A 25,983-nucleotide genomic window follows, 5' to 3' on the forward strand; every position below is an offset into this window, starting at 1 on the left:
CTGCCTGGCAGCCCCTGATCTCTTACAGGGGGCTATGATCCGCACAATAAACCCCTCAGGTGCGGCACCTGAGGGGTTTATTGTGCGGATGACGGCCCCCTGTAAGAGATCGGGTGCTGCCAGGCAGCAGGGGGCAGTCATGTACACAGTTCGTAGTATAGTCTAACTTGAAGCGTCCCCATCACTATGGGAACGCCTCTGTGTTAGAATATACTGTCAGATCTGAGTTTCACGATCTAACTCAAATCCGATGGTATATTCTAACATAGAGGCGTTCCCATGGTGATGGGGACGCTTCAAGTTAAAATATACCATCGGATTGGAGAAAACTCTGATCCGATGGTATAATAGGGACTCCTGACTTTACATTGAAAGTCAATGGGGGACGGATCCATTTGCAATTGCACCATATTGTGTCAACGTCAAACGGGACCGTCCCCATTGACTTGCATTGTAAGTCAGGACGTATCCGTTTGGCTCCGCACGGCCAGGCGGACACCAAAACGACTTTTTCCTTCATGTCCGTGGATCCTCCAAAAATCAAGGAAGACCCACGGAAGAAAAAACGGACACGGATCACGGAACTATGGAACCCGTTTTTGTGTACCGCAAAAAAAAACGGTCATGAGGCCTAATCCTTATAAAGATATGTTGTGCAACTAATCAACACCGATTTAAAAATAAAACAAGACAATGTGGTGCTGTATAGAGGAATTCACTTTCAGGATTAATTTCTGGTGTTGGCTACAATAAACCAAACTACTCAAGCCTTAATCCTGTGACTGGCTGCTCTTTGATGTCATGGAGAGGAAGGTGCCAGAAAATGTCGTTTGTGTGTGTTGTTTTAGAGACTGGATCTGTGCCATGTTGGCCTATATTTATAACTCTGTGCTATTTGATGGAAATTAGCTGTATACCTTTCTTCAGAGTGTTTTCAGCAAGTTCAGTTATGGCATTGAGGCTGCTCTGTAAAATGGTTTATTAAAATAGCCATAGAAACAATAGAATCAGTTATTCAGTAAGGCGCTGATCACATCAGGTTTGAGCCTTCCATTGGTCTATATCTGACCAGTGGGGCCCTATGGCACATGCATCAACTGTCCCAGCACTTTTTAGGATCATATGGGGTCATTTATCAAACTGGTGTAAAGTAGAACTGGCTTAGTTGCCCATAGCAACCAATCAGATTCCACCTTTTATTTTTGACAACTCCTTTGGAAAATGAAAGGTGGAATCTGATTGGTTGCTATGGGCAACTAAGCCAGTTCTACTTTACACCAGTTTGATAATTTACCCCAATACTCTTAAATGCAATCTGTAATCCCTTCATGATGATGGTAGTTTAGATATGGCACCAGCATTAAAGTTGAGCATGTGTCTTGATAGCTGGCGGGTGCCGTCTGTGTTAGGGCGCCAGATTTTGTTCCAGTAAATTCAGCGACTGAAAATCAGTTCCATTTGTTTGAGTGGGGCTGAAAGCACATGGATTTCTGCCAGCCCGGTTTAGGCGAATGGAACAGATTTTCAGTCAAGGAATTTTCTGGAACAAAATCCACAGAGTGTGACGGCACCCTCACACAGCTGACATCCGCCAGCAGTATCCATGATTGGAAATACAGTCAGGGATGCTTAAAGGGGCTACCAAACCCCTATAATGACCCCCCAATGCCCGGGCACCTCATATAGATTATACTTACCCCTGGACCCGCGTCATTCCTGATCCTCACACCGGCCACCGCTGCATCTCTCAGTCGCGCGGATCAAATCATATAGGAGGGGGAGGGGACAGCCAATAGCAGTCCGCGACAGGACAAGCCTCTCTAGCATCACCCACGATGGTAGGGAGGCTCGTCTCCATCACGGCCTGCTATTGACTGCTCCCCCTTCCCCCCTTTTCCGGATGTTTTGATACACTCGGTGAGGAGATGCAGCAGTGTGGGGATCAGGAGCGACGTGGGTGCTGGGTAGCAGGGTAAGTGCAATCTATATGACGTGCCCGGGCATTAGGGGGTCATTATAAGGGGTTGGATAACCCCTTTACCACTTAGATGCCATGACCGTGAATAGTGAGCCTCTCTATTGTCCAGCCTCCCACAAAAGGCACAATTTCTTGGTGCCAGTCATTTGTAATAGCCGCCTGAAGCTTGGGAAAGCTGTCAAGCCTTCAGGTGTAATTTTGATATGAATTCTTCACGCTCACCACAGACAGCAATACAAAAGTATCTCAGTGTGTGGGCTATATGAGATCCAGAACCCCAGAACCCTTACAAAGATTTGTTGTGAAATTAACACAGAATTAGGATGTTTTTAGATAAATTGACAGGGCTAGTCAATGAAAACATCATAATGGCTGTCCCTATCAATCAAAGGGCAGAGGCTGCGGCAGTTGCAGAGAGAGCAGAGCCTCTAGGTGTAACAGCAACGCCCCTGTTGCTCTGTTTCTCATTTGCATATAGTAAAACTTAATCTTTCTCAGCAATGCGGGCACATATGGACATGGGACCAACACAGATGCCTTCAGCTGCCAAGTGCACAGGGAACAGGTCAGCCAGTGTCATAGGTACAAATCTGCTGACAGATGGCCTTAAAGTCTCAGCATTTGGCAATATCCCCTTAATATGCTGACAGTATTGGTATTCAAGTAGTGTTTTTTGTTCAGCAACATTATGGTAGTATTATCCAGTCACAATATGGTGGTATTATTTGGCGACTGGATTTATTATTAGTATACAGAAGGGGCATAAAAAGAATAATTAAATCACTAATGGATACGAACACTGAACCTTTATCACCTTTCCACACGTAATGAATGTCTGATTACTAGCAGAACCACCGCTTGGGACCCTGGCATTCAGTAGGGGTCCCATTTAGGAGGATTTTGAATAGAGTGGCAGGACTCATGCTTAACCTGCAACTGCCACTTAATTCAAACTCAGGACTCCGTTCAGGCTCAGGACCACCATTCTGGTGATCAGTGGGCCCAGTGATCAGACATTTCTCACCTGTCCACTTTGGCACAACCTCTTTGGTAAGATTTTCTTTTCATACTGGACCAAGGGAATTCAACATTGAACGTTTAAATCCCTCCTCCAACGCAAATTGCCGGGATGAGAAAAAGCTCAGATCTTTACCGTTTAGCCCTTTGTTTGCAATGTGATCAATGCAGATTGCTGACAAAGAGAGGAGCGTTCCTTTGTCACCTCACCACCAGCCCTGGTATTGCAACTATAAGAACTGGTGTTGCCGACGGTAGACATGGCAGGGTCCAAAATGCATGAACAGCCCTGGGTCTGTGGTACACTTAATCTGCCACTGTGTTGTCAGTCTTATCGTCCTATGTAAAAGGGCCTTGGTTCTCACCCCCAGTAACCGAAGGATCCCTTTACACAGTCTGAGATTGGGCCAATTATCAGGAACAAAGTTCCTACAAATCCTCATTCCTGATAAGGGGCCTGTATAAATGTCCTACTGGCTACCCAACAAATGAGTGATTGCAGCTTTCATTGCCAGCTCTATCCGTCCATGTAAAAGGGCTTAACGTTAGGCCTCGTTCATATAAGCATTTATTTTTTCCGTTATAGGAGCAGAACAACAGAATAACGGAAGTGCCAGATTTAGCACATAACTGAAGCAACAGACCCCATTGACTAAAATAGGTTCCTTTTGGTTCCCGTTCAGGAGAACGCTTTTTTTTTTTAGAGAAAAAACTCCTGCATACAGGACTTTATTCTCAGTTTTTTTTTTTTTTTTACGAATTCTGTGACGGAGGCCCTGAACGGAGCCTACAACGGGGATGTGAACATAGCCTTATCTTGCGGATTCTAGAGTTAACAGCTTGAGGTTATTCTTTACCCCCACATCTACTATTGTTTTAGCAGACCATCATATCTAATTGATCTTGGCTCTTGAAAAATGGAATTCCTCTATAACATAAAATAATCTTCTGTCACCTTGTAGTCAAAGAATAGAAGGCAGTGTTTAAATCATAGTTTGGCATATTAAATGGAGTAGACTTCGTGTCTGCTGATTTGCTACACTGTCTTTCCTATCATTTGGCACTAGTTCACACAAAAGAGTGTGACAGCTTATCTTGACACCTGACATTAAGAACTAGCTATTAGAAAGCCCTTTCTTACGAAGAAAAACATCCAAGCCAGGCTGCATTTTTGCAAAAACACATCTGAAGCATGTGGGAAAAGGTGTTATGGTCTGATGAAACCAAGGTTGAACTTTTTGGACATGGACATAATATTAAAAGATATGTTTGGCGCAAAAACAACACTGCACATCACCAAAGGAACACCATACCCACAGTGAAGCATGATGGTGGCAGCATCATGCTTTGGGGCTGTTTTTCTGCAGCTGGAACTGGGGCCTTAGTTTATCTAGAGGGAATTATGAACAGTTCCAAATACCAGTCAATATTGGCACAAAACCTTCAGGCTTCTGCTAGAAAGCTGAACATGAAGAGGAACTTCATCTTTCAGCATGACAACGACCCAAAGCATACATCCAAATCAACAAGGAATGGCTTCACCAGAAGAAGATTAAAGTTTTGGAATGGCCCAGCCAGAGTCCAGACCTGAATCCGATTGAAAATCTGTGAGGTGATCTGAAGAGAGCTGTGCATAGGAGATGCCCTCGCAATCTGACAGATTTGGAGTGTTTTTGCAAAGAAGAGTGGGCAAATCTTGCCAAGTCAAAATGTGCCATGCTGATAGACTTATACCCAAAAAGACTGAGTGCTGTAATAAAATCAAAAGGTGCTTCAACAAAGTGTTAGTTTAAGGGTGTGCACATTTATGCAACCATATTATTTTATTTTTATATTTTTTCTTCCCTCTAGTTCTGAAATGATTTATCTTTGTCTAATTTTTTTTCATCACAGAAACCTGACAGGGGCGTGTAAACTTTTTTTATCCACTGTATATATACATTATTTAAGCTTGATTTCTTAAGAGAAAAAACATACTTACACCTTTGAATAGTTGTATGTTTCTATGTTATTCATGCTTTGTTTGCATGCTGCATCAAAGCTGTGGGGGCTGTAACAACAGTGCCTGAGCTCTCCCTCATGGATATTTGTGGGTGTGAATAATCTGCCCTTCCCCGCCCCCTGCACTGCACAACCTAACCTTACATACAAAACAGTCACATGATCATCTCCTAGCTCACACGGGTAGAAGATCTTCCTGTCACATTCCAAATTGTCTTAGGCCTCATGCACATTGCAAATTGTCTTAGGCCTCATGCACACAAATGTATATATGTGCTGACATTTTGTGTACAGTCTTATCCCTGCATTAGGGAGTGGCCCGGCTCTGTACACGAAACGTCAGAGCCTTCTGTGCCCGCCTCCCTCCCTCTGCGTCTGGCTGCCGGCTGGCTCCTGTGGCGATCCTTACCAGTGCCGACAGCCTTAGGTAAAAGAGTATCGCCCTGATCCACTGGCCATCGGACCCCAAAGCCACCCCCACAAACAAAACCAATTAAATCCTTGCCCTTGATAGGCCTAAGACAATTTGCTGTCCCCAATGCATGGGCAACTTCCATGCGGCGGCCGGGACGAATCGAGACCCATGTAACTTGAATAGGTCCGTGATCTGTCCGCACCGCAAAAAAATAGAACATGTTCTCCGTAGTGCTTCCATGGGGTTCCGTGGCTCCGTTCCACACCGCAGCTCTGGATTGCGGACCCATTCAAGACAGGGAATGGGTCCTCATCCGTGATGCGGTGAGCACACGGCCGGTGCTCGCATATTGCGGACCTGCTGTTTGCGGGCCGCAATGCTGCCACAGCTTGGCAACGGCCGTGTGCATGAGGCCTAAGGGTGTTCCGTGGTCTTCATGAGGCCTTACAGAAAGGATAATGTTTGCTTTTTAGCTGTAATAATAATTTCTACAAAGACAGAAAGGAACGGTCGTATGATGGAACTTTTGGGGTATTTCTTTAAAGATAAACACACAGGTTATGTTGTGAAAGATTTGCTAGTAGAAATCATAATTCTAAATAGATAAAATAAAAAATTATAGCTCTATGTTAAGGACAAACCAACAAATAGTTTAAACAACACATACTGTATACACCATGCCCTGCTGTAGGCTGTTCAGGCATGCTGGGAGTTGTAGTTTTGCAACAGCTGGAGGGCCGCAGGTTGAGCATGCCTGGTATACACTATATGGGCTAAAGGATTGGAACACCTACACATTCCAGCTATAGGATTTTTTAGGACATACCATTCTAAATCCACACATTACAATGTAGTTGATCCCCTTTGTACTTAAAAAGCTTACACTCTTCTGGGAATGCTTCCTATAAAATCTTGGAGTGTGTCTGTGGGAATTGTTCCTCATTCATCCTGAATAGCATTTCTGGGGTCAGATACTGATGATCAACTAGAGGGCTTTGCTTTCAGTCTCTGTTCTAGTTAATCCCAAAAATAATTGATAGGTTTTAGGTCAGGGCTCTGTGCAGGTCAAGTTCTTCCACGTCAATTTCACCAAACCATTCCTTTATGGACTTTGCTCTGTGGACTGGGGTGCAGTCATGCTTGAACAAAGAGGGTCTTCCCTAAACTGTTCCCACAAAGTTGAAAGAATACAATTCTCCAAAATGTCTTGGTATGCTGTATTAAGATTTTCCTTCCCTGAAACTGAAGGAATCTAGGCCAACCCTTGAAAAAAAAGCATAGTACTACAGGTCATTCTAAAAGAATTAGCATATTGTGATAAAGTTCATTATTTTCTGTAATGTACTGATAAACATTAGACTTTCATATATTTTAGATTCATTACACACCAACTGAAGTAGTTCAAGCCTTTTATTGTTTTAATATTGATGATTTTGGCATACAGCTCATGAAAACCCAAAATTCCTATCTAAAAAAAATTGCATATTTCATCCGACCAATAAAAGAAAAGTGTTTTTAATACAAAAAAAGTCAACCTTCAAATAATTATGTTCAGTTATGCACTCAATACTTGGTCGGGAATCCTTTTGCAGAAATGACTGCTTCAATGCGGCGTGGCATGGAGGCAATCGGCCTGTGGCACTGCTGAGGTGTTATGGAGGCCCAGGATGCTTCGATAGCGGCCTTAAGCTCAATCAGAGTGTTGGGTCTTGCGTCTCTCAACTTTCTCTTCCCAATATCCCACAGATTCTCTATGGGGTTCAGGTCAGGAGAGTTGGCAGGCCAATTGAGCACAGTAATACCATGGTCAGTAAACCATTTACCAGTGGTTTTGGCACTGTGAGCAGGTGCCAGGTTGTGCTGAAAAATGAAATCTTCATCTCGATAAAGCTTTTCAGCAGATGGAAGCATGAAGTGCTCCAAAATCTCCTGATAGCTAGCTGCATTGACCCTGCCCTTGATAAAACACAGTGGACCAACACCAGCAGCTGACATGGCACCCCAGACCATCACTGACTGTGGGTACTTGACACTGGACTTCAGGCATTTTGGCATTTCCCTCTCCCCAGTCTTCCTCCAGACTCTGGCACCTTGATTTCCGAATGACATGCAACAGTCCAGTGCTGCTTCTCTGTAGCCCAGGTCAGGCGCTTCTGCCGCTGTTTCTGGTTCAAAAGTGGCTTGACCTGGGGAATGCGGCACCTGTAGCCCATTTCCTGCACACACCTGTACACGGTGGCTCTGGATGTTTCTACTCCAGACTCAGTCCACTGCTTCCGCAGGTCCCCCAAGGTCTGGAATCGGTCCTTCTCCACAATCTTCCTCAGGGTCCGGTCACCTCTTCTCGTTGTGCAGCGTTTTCTGCCACACTTTTTCCTTCCCACAGACTTCCCACTGAGGTGCCTTGATACAGCACTCTGGGAACAGCCTATTCGTTCAGAAATTTCTTTGTGTCTTACCCTCTTGCTTGAGGGTGTCAATGATGGCCTTCTGGACAGCAGTCAGGTCGGCAGTCTTACCCATGATTGCGGTTTTGAGTAATGAACCAGGCTGGGAGTTTTTAAAAGCCTCAGGAATCTTTTGCAGGTGTTTAGAGTTAATTAGTTGATTCAGATGATTAGGTTAATAGCTTGTTTAGAGAACCTTTTCATGATATGCTAATTTTTTTAGATAGGAATTTGGGGTTTTCATGAGCTGTATGCCAAAATCATCAATATTAAAACAATAAAAGGCTTGAACTACTTCAGTTGTGTGTAATGAATCTAAAATATATGAAAGTCTAATGTTTATCAGTACATTACAGAAAATAATGAACTTTATCACAATATGCTACTTTTTTTTAGAAGGACCTGTATTTGTCTTCCACCAAACTTTACAGTTGGCACAGTGCAGTCAGGCAGGTAACGTTCTCTGTAGGCATTCACCAAACCCAGACTCGTCAATCAGACCGCCAGATATAGAAGAATGATTCATCTCTACTCCAGAGTCCTGTGGTGGCATGCTTACCTTATACCCCTCTATCCGATGCTAGGTATTGTGCTTGGTGATTTTTAGGCTTGCATGCAGCTGCTCGGCCATGGAAACTCATGTGATCAAACCATTTTTCAGCCAGTGTTATTGCTAGGGATGAGCAAATCGACTTCGGATGAAACATCCGATATCAATTTGCATAAAACTTTGTCCTAATACTGTACGGAGCGGGAACTCCGTACGGTATTAGAATGTATTGGCTCCAATGAGCCGAAGTTATTGCTTCGTGAAGTCTCGCGAGACTTCGCACAATAACTTCATAAATTAATTTCTACTGTAAAAAAACATTTCCCGAACTCGAGTTAGTTTCTAAGGTAACTTCGGCTAGTATCGGAGCCAATATATTCTAATACTGTACAGAGCTCCAGCTCGGTACAGTATTAGAACAAAGTTTTATGCAAATCAGCTTCGGATGTTTAATCTGAAGTCGATTCGCTCATCCCTAGTTATTGCCAGAGGAGGTTTGGAGGTCAGTTATTGAGTCAGCAGTGCATTGGCGACTTGTATGCCCTATGGTCCTCAGCAACCCTGCTCTATAACTTTATCTGGTCTGATATTTTGTGACTGAGTTGTTCCTAAACACTTCATTTTGCAGTAATACCATACACAGTTAATTGTGGAATATCAAGAAGGGAAGACATTTCAGAAACTGACTTGTAACAGTGATACCCTATCACAGTACCCCACTGGAATTCAGTGAGCTCTTTAGATTGAGCCATTCTTTTACTAATGTTTGTAAAGGCAGACTGCATGGCTAGGTGCTGGATTTCATAACCTGTGCCACTAAGACTGAATTAAGCAGCTTACTTTAATGATTCAGAAGTGTGTCCCAATACTTTTCTCCATATAGTCTAAGTAGTATACCATATAAAGTGTAGTGTGCTCACAAGTTAAATGTAAAAATCATTCAGACAGACGCAATTCTGCTGAAGTTACAGTTGCAAGGACAGGCTGTCTAATTACCTGAATCAACATAGAGCTCAACGGTTAGTTTGGGTCATTAGACCCATGGAAAGTCATGGCTTGTGGCCATAATATGAATGCTAAAATGCATCAGAGATTGCACCTATTTTGTAAGCTAAAGCTATAGTGGAACCAAAGGAAGAACTTTTTGTAAAACTGTGTTCAAAAACTATGCAGTTTTGGGAAAATGCTGCAAAATCACAATAAAATGGAGTGGAGTTGCAGGCAGCTATAATGCGGCTCTGTTCTCTACTTTACCCTTATATTCCTTCACTTTCACACATAGACACACCAAAATGTTTTAGATTATATGGAACCCTGCTAAAATAAAGACTGTGCCATGTCTCATTGGATGCTGTATTGAGAAGATATTGAGTAACCACCAAATGTAAATTTTTGCCACATTTGAAAGTGTAACTGTCACTTCAAGTATTTTTTATGTGTAGGGAGTATTGTACTATATTTTACCAAGTGAATTTTGTTAAGTTTTTATAAAAATAAAAAAAACCTGGCTCTGAAAAATTCATCTTCAGTGTTCAGTGTGTACACTGAAGACAACTCACTGTCACCTGCAGAGGCATGCTCCTGATGCTGCCTCTACTCTCCTTGCTTCAAACATCTGTATAACTGTCCCTATATAGTGTATGACTGTTTCTCCCTGTCTACCTGCCTGTTATACTGACTGTCCCTGCTGGTGACCAAGTAGTCACTGGGGAGGTAAAGGAGAGGCTGTCATCACTGACAGTCAGTGTAATAGGGAGAGAGGGAGAAGCAATGTTATACTACATAGGAAAGATCTAATAAGTAATCTAATAAGAAAAAAATGAATTAATAGACTGTTTTCCTTTATAAAAACTCATCAGACCCCCTGCCATCAGTCCCCAACACCCTTCGTTTCCCCCTGTGCGATCTGCCCAAGTGCATCAGTTCCCCTCAGTGCCATCAGCTCCACTATCCCCCAGTGCCAACATCTCCCCCCCGTGCCATCAGCCCCCCCCGTGCCATCAGCCCCCCCCCTGTGCCATCAGCTTCATTCCCCTAGTGCCTTCAGCTCTTCCCCTCCCCAGTGCCATCATCTGCCCCCCTAATGCCATCACAAGAGAAAACATTCGGCACTCACTCTGTTTGCACGTTGCACAGAATAGGAAGTAGTCTCCACAGATATTCAAAGAAAATCCCAGCAATCGTGTCTTCAATCGTATGGTGTTTATTTCATCAAATCAGAAATGTCCACAATCCTGGACGCGTTACGGCTAGCCTAGCATGCCTTCATCTGCACCTGTGCAGGTGAGAGGAGTTGATGATGATGTCATAAGGGGAGGAGTTTATCCCATTATATATTATTGGTCATTCTATGTATCTGTACCTGTTGATGAAGGCATGCTAGCCGAAACGCGTCCAGGATTGTGGACATTTCTGATTTGATGAAATAAACACCATACGATTGAAGACACGATTGCTGGGATTTTCTTTGAACCCCTAATGCCATCAGCTGTCCCCCCAGTGCCATCAGCTTCCCCCTCAGTGCCACTAGCTGTCACCCCAGTGCCACCAGCTGCCACCCTAGTGCCACAAGCTGCCACTCTAGTGCCACAAGCTGCCACTCTAGTGCCACCAGCTTGCCCCCCCCAGTGCCACCAGCTTGCCCCCCAGTGCCACCAGCTTGCCCCCAGTGGCACCAGCTTGCCCTCCCCCAGTGCCACCAGCTTGCCCCCCAGTGCCACCACGATATGTCAGGAAGAAAGTGCAGCGTGGTGCAGGCTGGCGGGTGACCACAGAGCGGTAAGTAATAGCAAGTGCTTTACTACCGCTCCGTGGTCACATGACACAAACGAATCCTCGATGCAAAAAATTTGCATCTAGGATTTTTTTGTGTCGAACTACTCAATTCAATTGAGTAATCGTTTCAGCCCTACAAAAGTGATTTACACCATTTCTCAAATATTTTATTATATCTTTTCATGCGACAACACTGAAGATATGACATTTTGATACAATGGAAAGTAGTCGGTGTATAGCTTGTATAACAGTGTAAATTTGGTGTGCCCTCAAAATAACTCAACACACGCTGATTAATGTCTAAACCGTTGGCAACAAAAGTAAGTACACTACTAAGTGAAAATGGCCAAACTGTGCCCAATTAGCCATTTTCCCTCCCCGGTGTGATGTGACTCGTTAGTGAAGCCTTTTTTAAAAGATGATGCACAAGAAAGCCTGCAAACAGTTTGCTAAAGACAAGCAGACTAAGGGCATGGATTACTGGAACCATGTCTTGTGGTCTGATGAGACCAAGATACATTTATTTGGTTCAGATGGTGTCAAGCGCATGTGGTGGCAACCAGGTGAGGAGTACAAAGGCAAGTGTGTCTTGCCTACAGTCAAGCATGGTGGTGGGATTGTCATATTTTGGGGCTGCATGAGTGCTGTCAGCTATGGGGAGCTACAGTTCATTGAGGGAACCATGAATGCCAATGTGTACTGTGACATACTGAAGCAGAACATGATCCTGTCCCTTTGGAAACTGGGCTGCAGGACAAGTTTCCAACATAACGACCTCAAACATATCTCCAAGACGACCACTGCCTTGCTAAATAAATTGAGGGTAAAGGTGCTGGACTATCCAAGCATGTCTGCAGACCTATTCCCAATTGAGCATCTGTGGGGCATCCTCAAACAGAAGGTGGAGGAGTGCAAGGTCTCTAATATCCACCAGCTCCGTGATGTCGTCATGAGGAGTGGAACAGGATTCCAGTGGCAACCACTGAAGCTATAGTGAACTCCATGCCCAAGAGAGTCAAGGCAATGCTGGAAAAAATAGTGGCCACACAAAATATTGACACTTTGGGCACAGTTCAGCCATTTTCACTTAGGGGTGTAGTTACTTTAGTTGCCAGCGGTTCAGATATTAATGGCTGTGTGAGTTATTTTGAGGGCACACCAAATTTACACTGTTATACAAGCTGTACACTGACTGCTTTATATTGTATCAAAGTGTCAGATCTTCAGTGTTGTCCGATGAAAAGATAGAAATCAATATTTACAAAAATGTGAGGGGTGTACTTTTGTGAGATAATAGGATTGTTTTACTGGTTTACATTGAAATTCTTTTTGGTGGAATGGATTTTAGGTTTGTACATATTTTGATAATATTATACCATGTGTGACCTTTGATGTAATGATTCTGACTGAAATTAACAAGACTGCTATGAGACAGAAGAAACTTGTTAAGAAATGATCATTACTTTCCTTTAAGTGAAGGCATCTCTGCCCTGTGCTTACTATTCTCGGGGCAATGTAAGGGATTCCTGCTGTTATCCAAGTGTTTGCACTGTGTGACTGAATCTTCAGGCCGTCTAAGTAAAATTGTGGGGAATAGAATATCTGACTACACATCAGTGGACTGTCAATGTTAATCTTTTCTATCTCTGTTTCTGTAGCCGTTTGCCAGCCAGGATGCAAACATGGGGAGTGTATAGGCCCCAATAAGTGCAAATGTCACCCTGGATACACTGGAAAAACCTGCAATCAAGGTATGTGTGCTCTTCCTATATTGCTTAGATATTGTATAGAAATGCTAGTGAATTTTGTATGTTTTTTTATTGTATTGACATTTTACTCAACTACAAATATAAAACATCATTTTATTGTGTTGATTAATTCTAGGGATGAGCGAATCGACTTCAGATGAAACTGTACTTTGAAACCGAACCAGAGTTCGGGAAATGGTTTATTACAGTCTAAATACATTTCTGAAGTTATTATGCGAAGTCTTGCGAGACTTTGCAAAGTAATAACTTTGGCTCATTGGAGCAAATACATTCTAATACTGTACAGAGCGCTCACTCCGTACAGTATTGAAACAAAGTTTTATGCGAATCGACTTCGGATGTTTCATCCAAAGTGGATTCGCTTATCCCTTATTAATACCACAGCATGAAACTATTATCATATCAAGAAATGTTTGTAGTTTTGGTTTCCACACTGCCATTCCATAAGGTAATCTCTTTTTTTTAGACCTGGGGTGAGTGAGGAAAAGTCGCAGATTGCAGCGCAAATAACCTTATAGACATTAATAGGCCTAATATAGGTGTATTTCTGTTTGTAAATGACCCCCATTGTTCTTATGCATACACAATTGTGATCCATGTAACTGTTGTCATAAGCATATACCATTGCACTTTTTTTGGATAGTTTAGTGCTCTCATTAAGAGAAACAAAATAAGAGTATTGCAGGTTTGATACCTTTTAATGGCTAACATAAATAGAAGTAATGATGTTATATAGCGAGCTTTCGAGACATCACCAGTCTCTTCATCAGGCGTACTGCAAGAATATATGAAGAAACAGCAATATATATATACAATAAGAACAGAGGCATGGGGGGAATGAATGGACATTTGAAAAAAAAAAACTAAAAAAAACAGAACAACATATTAAAGATCTTGAGAATGAGTCCTTAATTATCTTACAGATAAGGGGTGTGAAAGTTTTATGGTCTCTAAATTGATGTTATCTCAGAGACCTGGTGCCCTGACTATGTCTATAGAAGACTCTTTAGATCTTGTAGTGTGTCATAAATCCTGGGGACAAATTCAGTCCAGTATTCAAAGTGTCAAGCAGGTCTTATAAATTTGTATTCCCAAATTCTTCTAGTTTTTTCAGATTTGAAGTTACCTTTTAATATGAGAACTTTCATGTGTTCTACATTGTGTCCTGGGCTACAGAAATGCTTAGCCACAGGAAAGTGTAGCTTCATCTCTTTAATTGTGTGGGACCTAATCCTTGCATTGAGTATCTGTCCTGTTTCTTTTCTTATAAAAACAAATACGGTATAACTGGTAACACCGCAACTATAATAACCTGTTCTGTACAATTAAATGGGTTATCTGTGAATGATTTCAAATGGTCACAAGCAACCTGTCCTAGGATCTGAGTGGGACTGCTTGTTTCCACTTACACAGTTGCCTAGGAGGTGTAAGGAGATGTCACCAATGGATGGTAAGGATGTGATCCTGCCTAGGATATTCCACTGTGGCTGAGCAGCCTGACAAAAATGCTCACCAATGTGCAGTATATGCAAGTGCCAGAGCATAGTGTGTAGTAAGGCCCTGAGCTCACATCCCCCCCAAGGCAAGTCTGCAAGTGGAAAATCAGTCTTGCTCACATTCTAGGATAGAATGGGCAAATCATTTCCAGAGACATAAAAAACATAGCTGTTTTTGTTTGTCCCGTCTCTCATAAACAAAGAGCCCGGTTCGTCACCGGAGCTCCAGAAAATGCCTTTGCCCTGTGCAATTTAGCACAGGGCAAAATAGAGCATCGGAGCATGAACTGCTCAGATGCTCAAGTCAGGGGGGCTGCCGGGGTGAAAATGGGGATTTGTCCGGGTTCAGCCCTGCATAAAATGCAACTTTTTTTAAATATTAGTTTGCTCCTGCTAAGTCAGCTTCAGGAATCCAGCTGTTTTGTGGGCGTTCTTATGGAGTATATTGGTTTTTGGCCTCATTTGTCATAGGGGAAGTCTCAAAAATAAGTCAGAATGTTAGTGTTTTGCCTGTGCCAAATTTAACAAGTACTGTGCACCACCTTGATAAATTCTCACAGAATGTTACCGTTACACAAATAGACAAATATGAAGACAAACTTCAAATTGTCTGCTGTTGATAAATCGGGCCAATGAGTTAATAAATTATATGTACCGCAAAATGCAAGCGGCAAAAGAAGCCCTTGTGGCTTCATCCAAGGTAAAAAATAAAAAGTTATGGATATTGAACGTGCTGATGAAAAACTGAAAAAAGATTAGCTTCATCTTTAAAGTGAACCTCCAGTTCAAGAAAAAAAAAGCACACATTAACTGGGAATGAACAGAATAGTCCCCAAGAAACTTACATGGTACACTCCTTTTACTAATTTCGGTTGCAGGTCTGCTGATTCTCAGGCTCCTCTTCTGCCGTCCAAGATGGCCACACCGCTTCTCATCTGATGCAAACTGTGCATTGTAACTCAAGACACTTCCTCCTTGTCCAGCACTGATCTTGGATTGATCCATTCTGTGAGCAGTGCTGTCCAATCCAAGGGCAGCAGGAAGTGTCTTGGGCGGCCGAATGCACAGTATACATCAGGTGGTCTGAGAAGCATCCTTGGATGGTAGAAGAAGAGTCAGGGAATTGTCAGATCTATAGCTAAAAAGATGAAAAGGAGGGCACCTGTGTTCTGTTCATTCAGGATAATAAGATTTTATTTTTCTTGCACTGGAGGGTCTCTTTAAAGCCCAAGATAGCTACATCTTTAAAGGGGTTTCCCAAGATTAGGAATTTTCACATGGTCAGGCAGGGTGCATGAGTTTAAAAAAAGACTTACCTGTCACTAGTGCTTCGGTTCCAGGACCAAACACCAGACGTGTGACATGCCATCTAAATGCACATCACCACTGAGGATATTGATTGGCAAGCAGTGGGGACATGTTTATAGACAGCACGTCACACTGGACCAAAAGCAGGGTAGATGGGAGCTCAGCAGTGGAACCGTAGTGCAGATGACAGGCAATCCATGCACCCTGCCTGGCCATACGAAAAGGAGTTCCCAGTCTCAGAGAACCCCTTTAAGAGGTTAATGCAAAAGTTGACATTTTTTTCTTCGTTTCTAATATTACGTGATGCTTTTTTAATAAGTTTATCCTTCAGCCATCAATTGATGACAGTTCTTGTTTACACAGATGTACATGGGTAACAACTCTATTATACAATTTATATTATGAAGCAACTTCTAGAGAACATCTTATGTTTTTTCGCTATCAAAGCAAAAAGTCCACTTGTGAGACATCTCTGATGGTTCTATCATTCTTGACAGCACATTGTGCTGTATTCATTCTTGCACTAGTTATATAAAGCTAATTCTGAATATGGTTAAAGGGGTTGTCCCATCTCGGACATTGGGGGCATATCACTAGGATATGCCCTTAATGTCTTATACTTAGAATTGAGCAAGCAAAGTCGCAGAGGACGCACTGTACATGCAAGGCTGCCCTCCATTCATTCCTTGGGGAGCGCCAAAAATAGCCAAGCGCTGGTTTGGCTATTTCCTTCAGCCCCATAGAAGTGAATGGAGCGGTGGCCGTGCTTACACAGTGTGCTTCCGATTAATTTCAATAGGACTTCCAAAAATAGTCCTATTTTATCTCGGCACCCCCATAGGAGGGTGGCCACACATGCGAAGTGCACCCTCCGGGACTTTGCAGGCTCTCTTTTAAGTATAAGTGCAGGTTCCAGTGGTGGGACCTTCACCTATCAGACATTAGGGGCATATCCTAGTTGTATGCCCCTATGTCTGAGATGGGACAACCTCTTTAAAGGGAACCTGTAATCTGGATTTTGTGAATAGAGCTGAGGACATGGGCCGCTAGATCACTGCTAGCACAACCGCAATATCCAGTCCCCATAGCTCCTTCTTGTCTCCAAAAAACGATTTGATACATATGCAAATTAACCTGAGATGAGTCCAGCGTGAAGGAGCCCAGCACCGCCCCGCATCCTCCGAATCTCCTCCTTGCTCCCGACGTCACAAAGCTAGAGCGCTGTAATCTCTCGCTATGCGCGAGCTAGCACATGTGCAGTGTCGGCATAGTGTTCTTTCCTTGTGCTGGCATCAGCCTCAGGGAACGAACTGCACATGCGCTAGCTCTTGCAGCGCGAGATTACGGCGCTCTAGCTTTGTGACGTCGGGGAGCAAGGAGGAGATTCGGAGGATGCGTGGCGGTGCTGGGCTCCTTCATGCTGGACTCATCGCAGGGACAGGACTCATCTCAGGTTAATTTGCATATGTATAAAATCATTTTTTTACACAATAAAAGCACACAGAGCTATGGGGACTGGGTATTGCGGATGTGCTAGCGGCCATCTAGCAGCCCATATCCTCAGCTCTATTCACAAAATCCAGGTGACAGGTTCCCTTTAAGTATTCATTTTCTTCTTATACAGTGAAAGTGGCGAAACTGTGTCATATTCTGTTGGTTTTGTTATGTACTCCACAATACACCTAAAAGAACTGTTGACCGTATCTTTTTCATATGAAGATGAAAGCCTATTGACCATCCAGCCTGACTGGTACCATGAAGTGCCTGTTTTCTATCCTGTGGATTATCCGACAGCGTTCCCTCCCGGGGGTGAGAATGTTCGTTGTCTGCTACGCCAGTGCATTCCTCGTTACCGCATGGCTGTAGAAGAATGAGCAGACTTTTTGGCAGAAGGCTGCCTCTTGTAATGTGGGACTGGTGGCTTTGCCTTGAAGACCAGGCTTTCATAGGCATGCAAATGAAATGTGTAATGCAAGAACCTTCCTTTTCTGAGAATGATGCCTGTTCTGTAAATCTTCTCTATCTACTCCTAGAGCACATTCTGCTTGTTGCATTCACACTCATAGATGACTACTTTCTTATTATAAATCCCATATACAATATGAGAACTCAAAGCTGTATGCCCAAACATATCCTGCCATGTGCTGGTTCCATGCCATTGCTGGTAGGATCATATTCCTCTGTAATATATGGTAATATCCAGACAAGCATGCCACATTTTTCTCATGGACTCACGCACCGTAGAAAACCTCTTTGTACAGTGTGGGTCCATAGCAAGCTATAGGTTCTATATTACATATCCACACAGCAAACTTTAGTAATATTGCAGTGTGACCTGCTTGTATTGAGGACTGCAAACTGCGTTTCCGCTATATACAGAAACCAACCGTGTAAATCTCATATCACAGATGCAGACCCATTGACTTGGATGGGTCCGTATTCCTCGGATATGGCACAGTGCGGAGTGGAGGCATGGATCTGAAGCCCATAAAAGTACTCTGAAGAGCTTGCATGGGCTTTTTGGTCTGTACCTCCGCAAATCGAAAGATAAGAAATGTCCTATCTTTTGCCATATATTGCGGATTGCGGACCCATTCAAGTGAAAGGGTCCGCGCCACAATACGGGATTCATAGAGCCAGTGCCCATGCATTGCCGACTGCAAATTGCGGTCCATCGCACGGACATGGGGCACACATGGTCATACGATTGAGGCCTTATTCCTAAGCAAAGGTTTTCCCACAAGTGACATTTATCACCTGTCCACATAGTTGCCAATAGTCCTGAATTTGCAGGTACTGTCTCTTATTTTCACACGTGGGTGGGCCCAAATTGGTTTGGGTGCATTCCCTGGGGTGGGGCTTACATACCTTGAATTTACCAACTACAATGTTAGTAAGTATGTGTCCTCAGGATAGGTGGTAAATGGGAGTTCAAATCTCATCCTCACTACAGGACTCCAGTGAGAAGTTGGAGTGATGGTTGAGCCTCCATTCAACGTCTATAAGACTGACATAAGGTAATTAGTGTTCTATGTGAGGAAACCCATTTAAAGAGGACCTGTCACCATAAAATGCAGTGCAATCTGCAGATAGCATGTTATAGAGCAGGAAGAGCTGAGCAGATTGATCTATGCTGAGCTCAGGAGCCATGTGGACAGTCTTATAAGTCACTGACAACCTTCCCTGTATAGGTAGGATATACAGAGATAGTTGTCACGCACTGATAGGACCACCTACATGGCGACTGAGCTCAAATGACCAGGGATTTAAATGAATATATGACACATTTATCGTCTTATTACTAGCCAGTAGTGCGTCTTTCTTCTAGGAACAGTCTCATCCAGGAAAATATCAGTTGGATATGAGTCCTAGCAATGTATCCCAGAACACCATGACCTTGGAATGATATTGTCGTGATCTTGCCATGTTTTTAAATGGCTTGTTGTCAATGAGGGGGATCTGGGCATCCTTTTATTAGAAGACATCATATAGGTTAATGTATCACACACAACTTCCGCATCAAAAAACCTGTGCCCTAACTTCTGGGGAAGCTCTCCTGTTTCTACCAATGTCGGTCTTGTACAGTATGTGCCTCTGCTTTTCATCTGTCTTCACCTAAAGCACCTTTTTCTGAATTCTGGCTGAACACCAATCTTCATGGAAGAAACTTGCTTCTCAAAGCTGATTTCTGTGCATTTCCCATGTGCAGCATGCTAATCTGTTCAGATGAGAAATCTAAGTACGTTGACATATCTGACATTTCCTAAAATCAATTAGTTTTGGGTAGATCGTAGTTACGCAGTTTGTAAAATGTCCTGATACTTGCGGCCTCACTTGTAAACAGATGCTCCCAGGAAATGGAACAATAAGTCTGTGCAAACTTACAAGTGTTCATTTGAAGTCCCAGGTCGCACTTTTTTTTTAAATTAGGTTTTCGTTTAGTTTTTTTTGCCTAAAGTGAGAACCATGGTCCATGTGTAACCGAGGAATTTGCATCTACATTTCAGAATCTATACCGAGAGCTGCAGCCAGTGATCTCACATCCATTTCAGTGACCAGAATTGAGCTGGAATACCAAGCAGAGTAATGCCTGGTATAGTATGAAGGGGCAGCAGCATTCGTCCAAGCTCTGCAGATTCTTCAAATACAGTAGCTGATTGGTGGAGGTGCCAGGAGTGACAACCCCACTAATCAAATATTGGTGATCTGAAGATAGGCCATCAATATTTAAAGTGTAACTGTCATGTTTTCACAAAAAAAAAAACTATTTTAGCACATGTTACTGCTGCAGCAGCATTATGCATAAAGCAATCAATTTAGTTTCTTCACATACCACAGTTTTCGTTGAGTTTTTCCCTTAGTTACGGCTGTTGAAACATTTACAATATGAGGATCTTTTCAAGATGGCTAATCTGCCAGTTCTCTGAGGCCAAAACTGCTTTCCCTCATTTCACATACACACTTGCTGTAGCCAGCAGCTCCCTGCCAGCCAATCAGATTGGATTACTGAGAGACACCCTCCTCACTCTGAAGCCTAATGCAGGCATGCAGAGTGAAGGACCGCCCCTCCGTCTTCTGTGTACATTAAGTTGGGAGACAGACAATCCATAGCAACTATCTTTTAAGGGAGCAGTGGAAAGGGACCGTCCTACTTGTACGGTCCGTCCTAACCGACGGTGCGCAACTGGACGGCAGTCCCTAGCTTACGTACGTGCAGGGGCCTACAGGGAGGAAACACGGTGGGAGAAAACAAGAGACAAAGACACCAAACACAGAAACGTAAGCTACCAGGCTGGATCAGAAACCAAATAAGCAAATAACCAACCGTAAGCAACAACCAGAACAAAAATGGAAGCCGAGGTCAAGAGCCAGGAGGCCACATCAGCACAAGGGAATAACACAGGATCAAGGTCAAATACAAGTCAAGGTCAGAAGCCACAAGGTCACGTCAGTGCAAAGGGATTACACAGGATCAAGAGTCAAATACAAGCCGAGGTTGAATACACAAAATCACGCATGCAGGGAAACTCTAGTGGTGTAGTAAGACCAAGACCACAGGCAACTTGTGGCCAGCAGGTTGCCTGTTAAATAGGCTAGACTGAATGGTCACATGACATGACCAGCGTCATGTGACCCTGCATCAGCCCCAGCCAAAACCCTGAGCGCCGACTCATACCCGTCAGTGCTCGTTCATGCCCCTGCTCGTTGCCTAGGGGATGGAGGATGCCGGCCACGCTGAGGAAGCGTGCGCCGCCGGGTCCTCCCTACCCCCTTGTTACGAGGGAGATGAAAACGCCGGCCGCTTTGACTCCGGCTCCTCCACCCTCATTATTAGCGGGACACTAGCAAATAAAAAAATATATAACAGTTACACTTTAATCCCCAGAAAACCTATTTAAGGTTGCTTCCACACTTGCGCCAAAGCCATACGGTAGGCTGTTCCGGCAGACGAGCAGCCTGCCGGAAATCTTTGTAAGCCTAGCTCAATACTGCTATTTACCGCCAAACCCCATTAACTATAATGAGATCTTTCAGGGATCCAGTCAGCTTCCAGCAGAAGTGCTGGATTTTGGCTGTACAAAAACTTGGTCAATGAGGTCTGGTTGTAAACGGCAGTATCCAGCAACTCTGGCAGGATATTCCTCTGCCAGAAAAGCCTACCACATAGCTTTAGCGCAGAGCTCTCCATGGGAGCTGTAGACAAAAGTGTAGAGTAAAATTAAGACTATTTGTAAAGATGTGCAACTTCTTTATTAAAGACGCTATAGAACAATTGGTTGCAAATTGGTGTGCATATCCTTTAGATAAGTGATACTACTTGAAACTAGCTTATATATCCGTGATATTTTGACAGATTTCTGAATTTATAAATGTGTGACAGCGCAGAGTCCTAATATACATTTATATTGAGTGTGACTTATCTAACAAGACTTCTTTAGGAGGTTTTTTTGTTTGCTGGTAGGTAAAGAACACACCAAATGGTCACACAAATCAAAGCTGATCCACATAGTTGGATCCTCCTGAGCTGTTATATAGTTACATGGGAGTTAGTGACTATGTTTTGGGGAAACTGTAGTCATTTATAGGTCATTGTTCTTCTGCTACATTCCCATAGAGGTACGTTATTAAAACATTTTGAGCTGTTTGATATTTCTAAAAGGAAATTAGTAATTTTTTTAACTGCTTTCAGATCTAAATGAATGTGGACTGAAGCCTCGACCTTGCAAGTACCGCTGCATGAACACGTATGGGAGCTACAAGTGCTATTGTCTGAATGGATACATGATGATGCCCGATGGAACATGTTCAAGTATGTCCATGCACTTGACTGCCTCCCATTGTTATTCCCTCATTAGTGTGACTGCTGACATTCAGTTCTGTTCTTCATGTTCCCATTTTTCAAACACTGCAAGTGGGTTTGTTCTGTATGCCACTCACATTAAGACACTTTTATGTATCCAAGAAAAAAAGAGCAATATCATCCCTGACGTTGGTCAGGATGATATATGCACTGAATAGCTGACAGTTTATTAAATGGACATGTTTCATGTAAGGTGAGATTTCATTCACTTGTTTTCTGAATCTGTAAGTAGACTGCTTCCTTTCAGGACCAGGCCAGTTTTCATGATTTGGTTTTTTTTCTCCACGCCTTCCAAAAACAATAACTTTTTTACTTTTCTATTCACAAATCCATATGAGGACTTGGTTTTTGCATGACGATTTGTAACTTTTAACGAAACCTTTACATTTACCATATCTTGCAATATTTCCAAGATTTAGTTTTTACAGCATTCATTGTGTGCTAAAAATGACATAACAATTTTTTTTTCCCCCATTGTTATATTCTGATGTCCATAACTTTTTATATTTCTATCTACAGAGCTATATGAGGGCTCATAGTTTGTGAGTTGAGTTGTAGCTTTTATTTATATCATTTTGGATACATATGACTTTTTGATAGCTTTTTATTCACTTTTTTTCAGGGGATGAGGTGAATAAAAACAGTGGTCACTTTTTGACCACTGTTTGATTTTTTTTTTCCTGTACAGTGTTAAGTGTACGCGATACTTTTATATTTTAATAATTCAGACATTTTTCAGATGTGGCAATACCAATTATGTTTATTTTTATATGGTAAATCTCAGATGACCAAGGCATCTGAGGGGTTAAATGGTCGGGAACAGAGTTATCTCCAATCCCCATTATTGGTGGCACATGCTCCCTATGGGTGTCAAGCTATGTGTCTGCACATTTGTTAGAATGTGACATGGGGGTGAGGTTGGTCAGAAAAGTGATGTGAGTATAGAGGCAGAGCCAAAGGGTTGTGGCTTGAAAAGCATTTTTCTCATGATGTCTGAAGCATGGGGGCCAGTTTCTGGGGTGTCGAGCCCAAGAAGAACTAGCACATTTCCAGTCTCTCAGCAAGGGGATGAAAATGACAGAATGTTTAAGCAAGGCATATTACAGATCTGCATATCTTCAGAACTGTCATTTTAAAAATAAATGTATTTCACTGGACAAAAAACTATTTCCAGAAAACCAACCACCCGTTTTCTTTTTTTTATCATATATATATATAAACATAGAATAGCAGGAGCACAGACAGTCAAGCAGACAGCTGCTTTCTTTTACAATCATACACGTCAATACCTCTCTGTAATGTCCTTAGGGATGCTTCTGAAAGACTTTGAGACAGTTAGGAAGCAAATTCACCTCTACTTTACTTGTGTAGCTGGTCTCTACCCACCAAGTCTGTAAAAACTGCAAACTAGATATTCATTCTTCCATGCTCAGAGGAAAACTGCTAAAAAATGCCAGCTACAAGTGTTATAATGCCAGAAGCCATATAGTGCCAGAAGTAGTGTAATTCCTTGTGTACACACACTACTATTGATTAATGCAGAGTTTGTTGAAAGGCTAGGTACGCATTAATAGAGTCAGCATCAATACTATCTATAGACCGGATGACCTTCTATCACGTATGGGAGTTTACCAACTGTCCCACAGCGGTAGATATCGGGGGAAAGAAGGGTTAAGCATGTGGATTTTACCAATGCTTGATCCGTTTTTCTGAAGGAAGGTAAGTTGTTACCAGGGGTGTCTGGCAGAAGCTTTTTTCCCTATTGCTATTGAGAACAAATGCAGGGCTGAGCATCTAAAGTATGTAGCTGAGTATCTGCGTAAAAGAATATCACATTTATAATAAATAGCTGTACTTTATTAGAATACGAAGAATACTACAGATCATGAATATAATACTGTATATATCTTCCTATAGATGCACTTACCTGCTCCATGGCAAATTGCCAATACGGATGTGACATTGTAAAAGGAGAGGTCCGATGTCGCTGTCCTTCTCCTGGTTTGCAGTTAGGACCAGATGGCAGAACTTGCGTGGGTAAGTGGTACCTGAAATTCATTCTGTAGTTAGTAAATGCAGGAACATTTACATTTCTATGTAGATTTTCACCAATCCACTATATTAGCTAATAACTGGTTGTGATTGGTCATTTAGTGTTTTGGCACTGCCATAGAGTAACCAAAGCACTGTGCAGTTTTATCCTGACCATCAGTATAGGCAATGACTGTTTGTGGCCATCCTAAGAATTATTCTTTTCAGAAATCTCATTGCTACAACAAGTTTACCTTGTACTGTAATGTGAAATGAGTGAGATAAAATGTTCTGGGTTAGGGTGCTTTTAAACATAGGCTGTTTCCTGACGTTTTTCTGCACTTTTGTGTTTGTGGTCGCATTTTTTGCACCAGTGTTTTTTGCAGTGTTTCTTGCTGTACAATGCCAACTGCAGATGCCAGGTGAAGGTTTATGGGCAGTATGAAATACTGGACACTATTGTTATTTTTTTTGCTAGTGTTGTTTTTGCCCATCTTAGGTGGCATTTGTCTTTCTTGCACTTGCACTTGCACTAGCACTTGCCATTTTTCAGGCGTTTGCCAACACTTTCTAAATAGGGGGAAAACACCATAAAGAAAAGGCTAGTGGTAAGACATGCTGGCCCAGATTTACTAATCCTAAAGGTGGCGTAAGCTTAGAAATGCTGTCTAGACCTGCACCATATTTATCACAGGGGCTCAGGCTAGATGAGAAATCTGCTGCCAGGATAGACACTCTGGGGGAGCTTTATCAAGACTGCTGCTTTCTGTGACGGTCTTGATATCCCCTGCTCTGCCGGAAGTGTAAATGAAGATAAACTTGTCTTGGCTGCTGGTCATGCCCCTTTCTCTCTTGCCACTGCTTGCAACTTTTTAAAGCCACTTTTCTGGCACAAAAGAGATAAGTCTCCCCCTCTGACTCTATACCAACTATTAGTTAGGATTTTTATGCCAGAATTGTTGCACAATTATCTTATTAAACGGCATATCTTAGGCCCACCCCTGCCCCATTCTACTAAGCCCCACACCCTTGTTGAGTATGTTGGAAAAATTGTAAATACTCTTCATGTGACAAAGTGTGCCAGTTTTTAGGCAGATTTTTGACACAGACACTTCAGTAAATCTGGGCAACTGTGTGAAAAAGACATCAGAAAATAAAAGCCACATTTGAGCATTTGAAAGTTAGATGCTAGCAGTGGTTATCCCTGCAATTAGCCCTGCAATGTTCTCCCTGTGTTTGCATGATTTCTTCCGATGCTCCCAAAAAAATACTGATTGGGTAATTCCCTTCCTTTGAAGTAGTTTCAACTTTGTTTAGGTCTTTATATGTGTTAAAGAGGTTTTACAGGAGTAGAATTTTGATGACCTATCTTCAGGGCAGGTCATCAATATCTGTTTGTTGGGGGTCCGACTCCTGGTACCCCTGCTGATCAGCTCTTCAAAGCACAGAACTGTACATTGTATAGTGGCTGTGCTTGGGATTGCAGTTTAGGCCCATTCACTTGAATGGTACTGAGCTCCACATAGGCCATTTGACCGTTGGATGTGACATCGATGGCCTAGGAAGAGGCTGTAGTGCTCAACGGCACCTCAGCCTCTTCAAACAGCTGATCAGCAAGGGTTGGACCCTCTCCAATCAGATATTGATGATCTATCCTGATGATAGTCATCAGTATTCTACTTCCAGACCACCTCTTTAAACTATGAGTTTCCCTTTCATCCATTATGTTACACGCAAATTAATCGCTCAATGAGCACTGTGTACACAGATCAGGACGCACTTCAAACAGGTTTAACTTTTTCGTACGTGAATCGAATCTGCCAACTGGTTCATTA

General features: G+C 42.7%; 1 protein-coding gene across 5 annotated transcripts in view; it reads left to right on the top strand.

Annotated features, from left to right (window-relative positions):
• Positions 1-25,983, top strand: part of NPNT (nephronectin) — a 101,068-nt gene that overhangs the window by 45,023 nt on the left and 30,062 nt on the right. For 3 of the 5 annotated variants that reach the window (XM_044302620.1, XM_044302597.1, XM_044302606.1), the window contains 4 exons: positions 12,842-12,934; positions 17,476-17,565; positions 21,947-22,066; positions 24,035-24,154. In XM_044302620.1, the coding sequence (XP_044158555.1) occupies positions 12,842-12,934; positions 17,476-17,565; positions 21,947-22,066; positions 24,035-24,154 (423 nt within the window). The remainder of the gene's footprint in view (positions 1-12,841; positions 12,935-17,475; positions 17,566-21,946; positions 22,067-24,034; positions 24,155-25,983) is intronic. The other 2 variants (XM_044302615.1, XM_044302627.1) reach the window with 1 other exon arrangement.

This window comes from Bufo gargarizans, chromosome 1, assembly GCF_014858855.1.
Source record: "Bufo gargarizans isolate SCDJY-AF-19 chromosome 1, ASM1485885v1, whole genome shotgun sequence".
Lineage (NCBI taxonomy): Eukaryota > Metazoa > Chordata > Amphibia > Anura > Bufonidae > Bufo > Bufo gargarizans.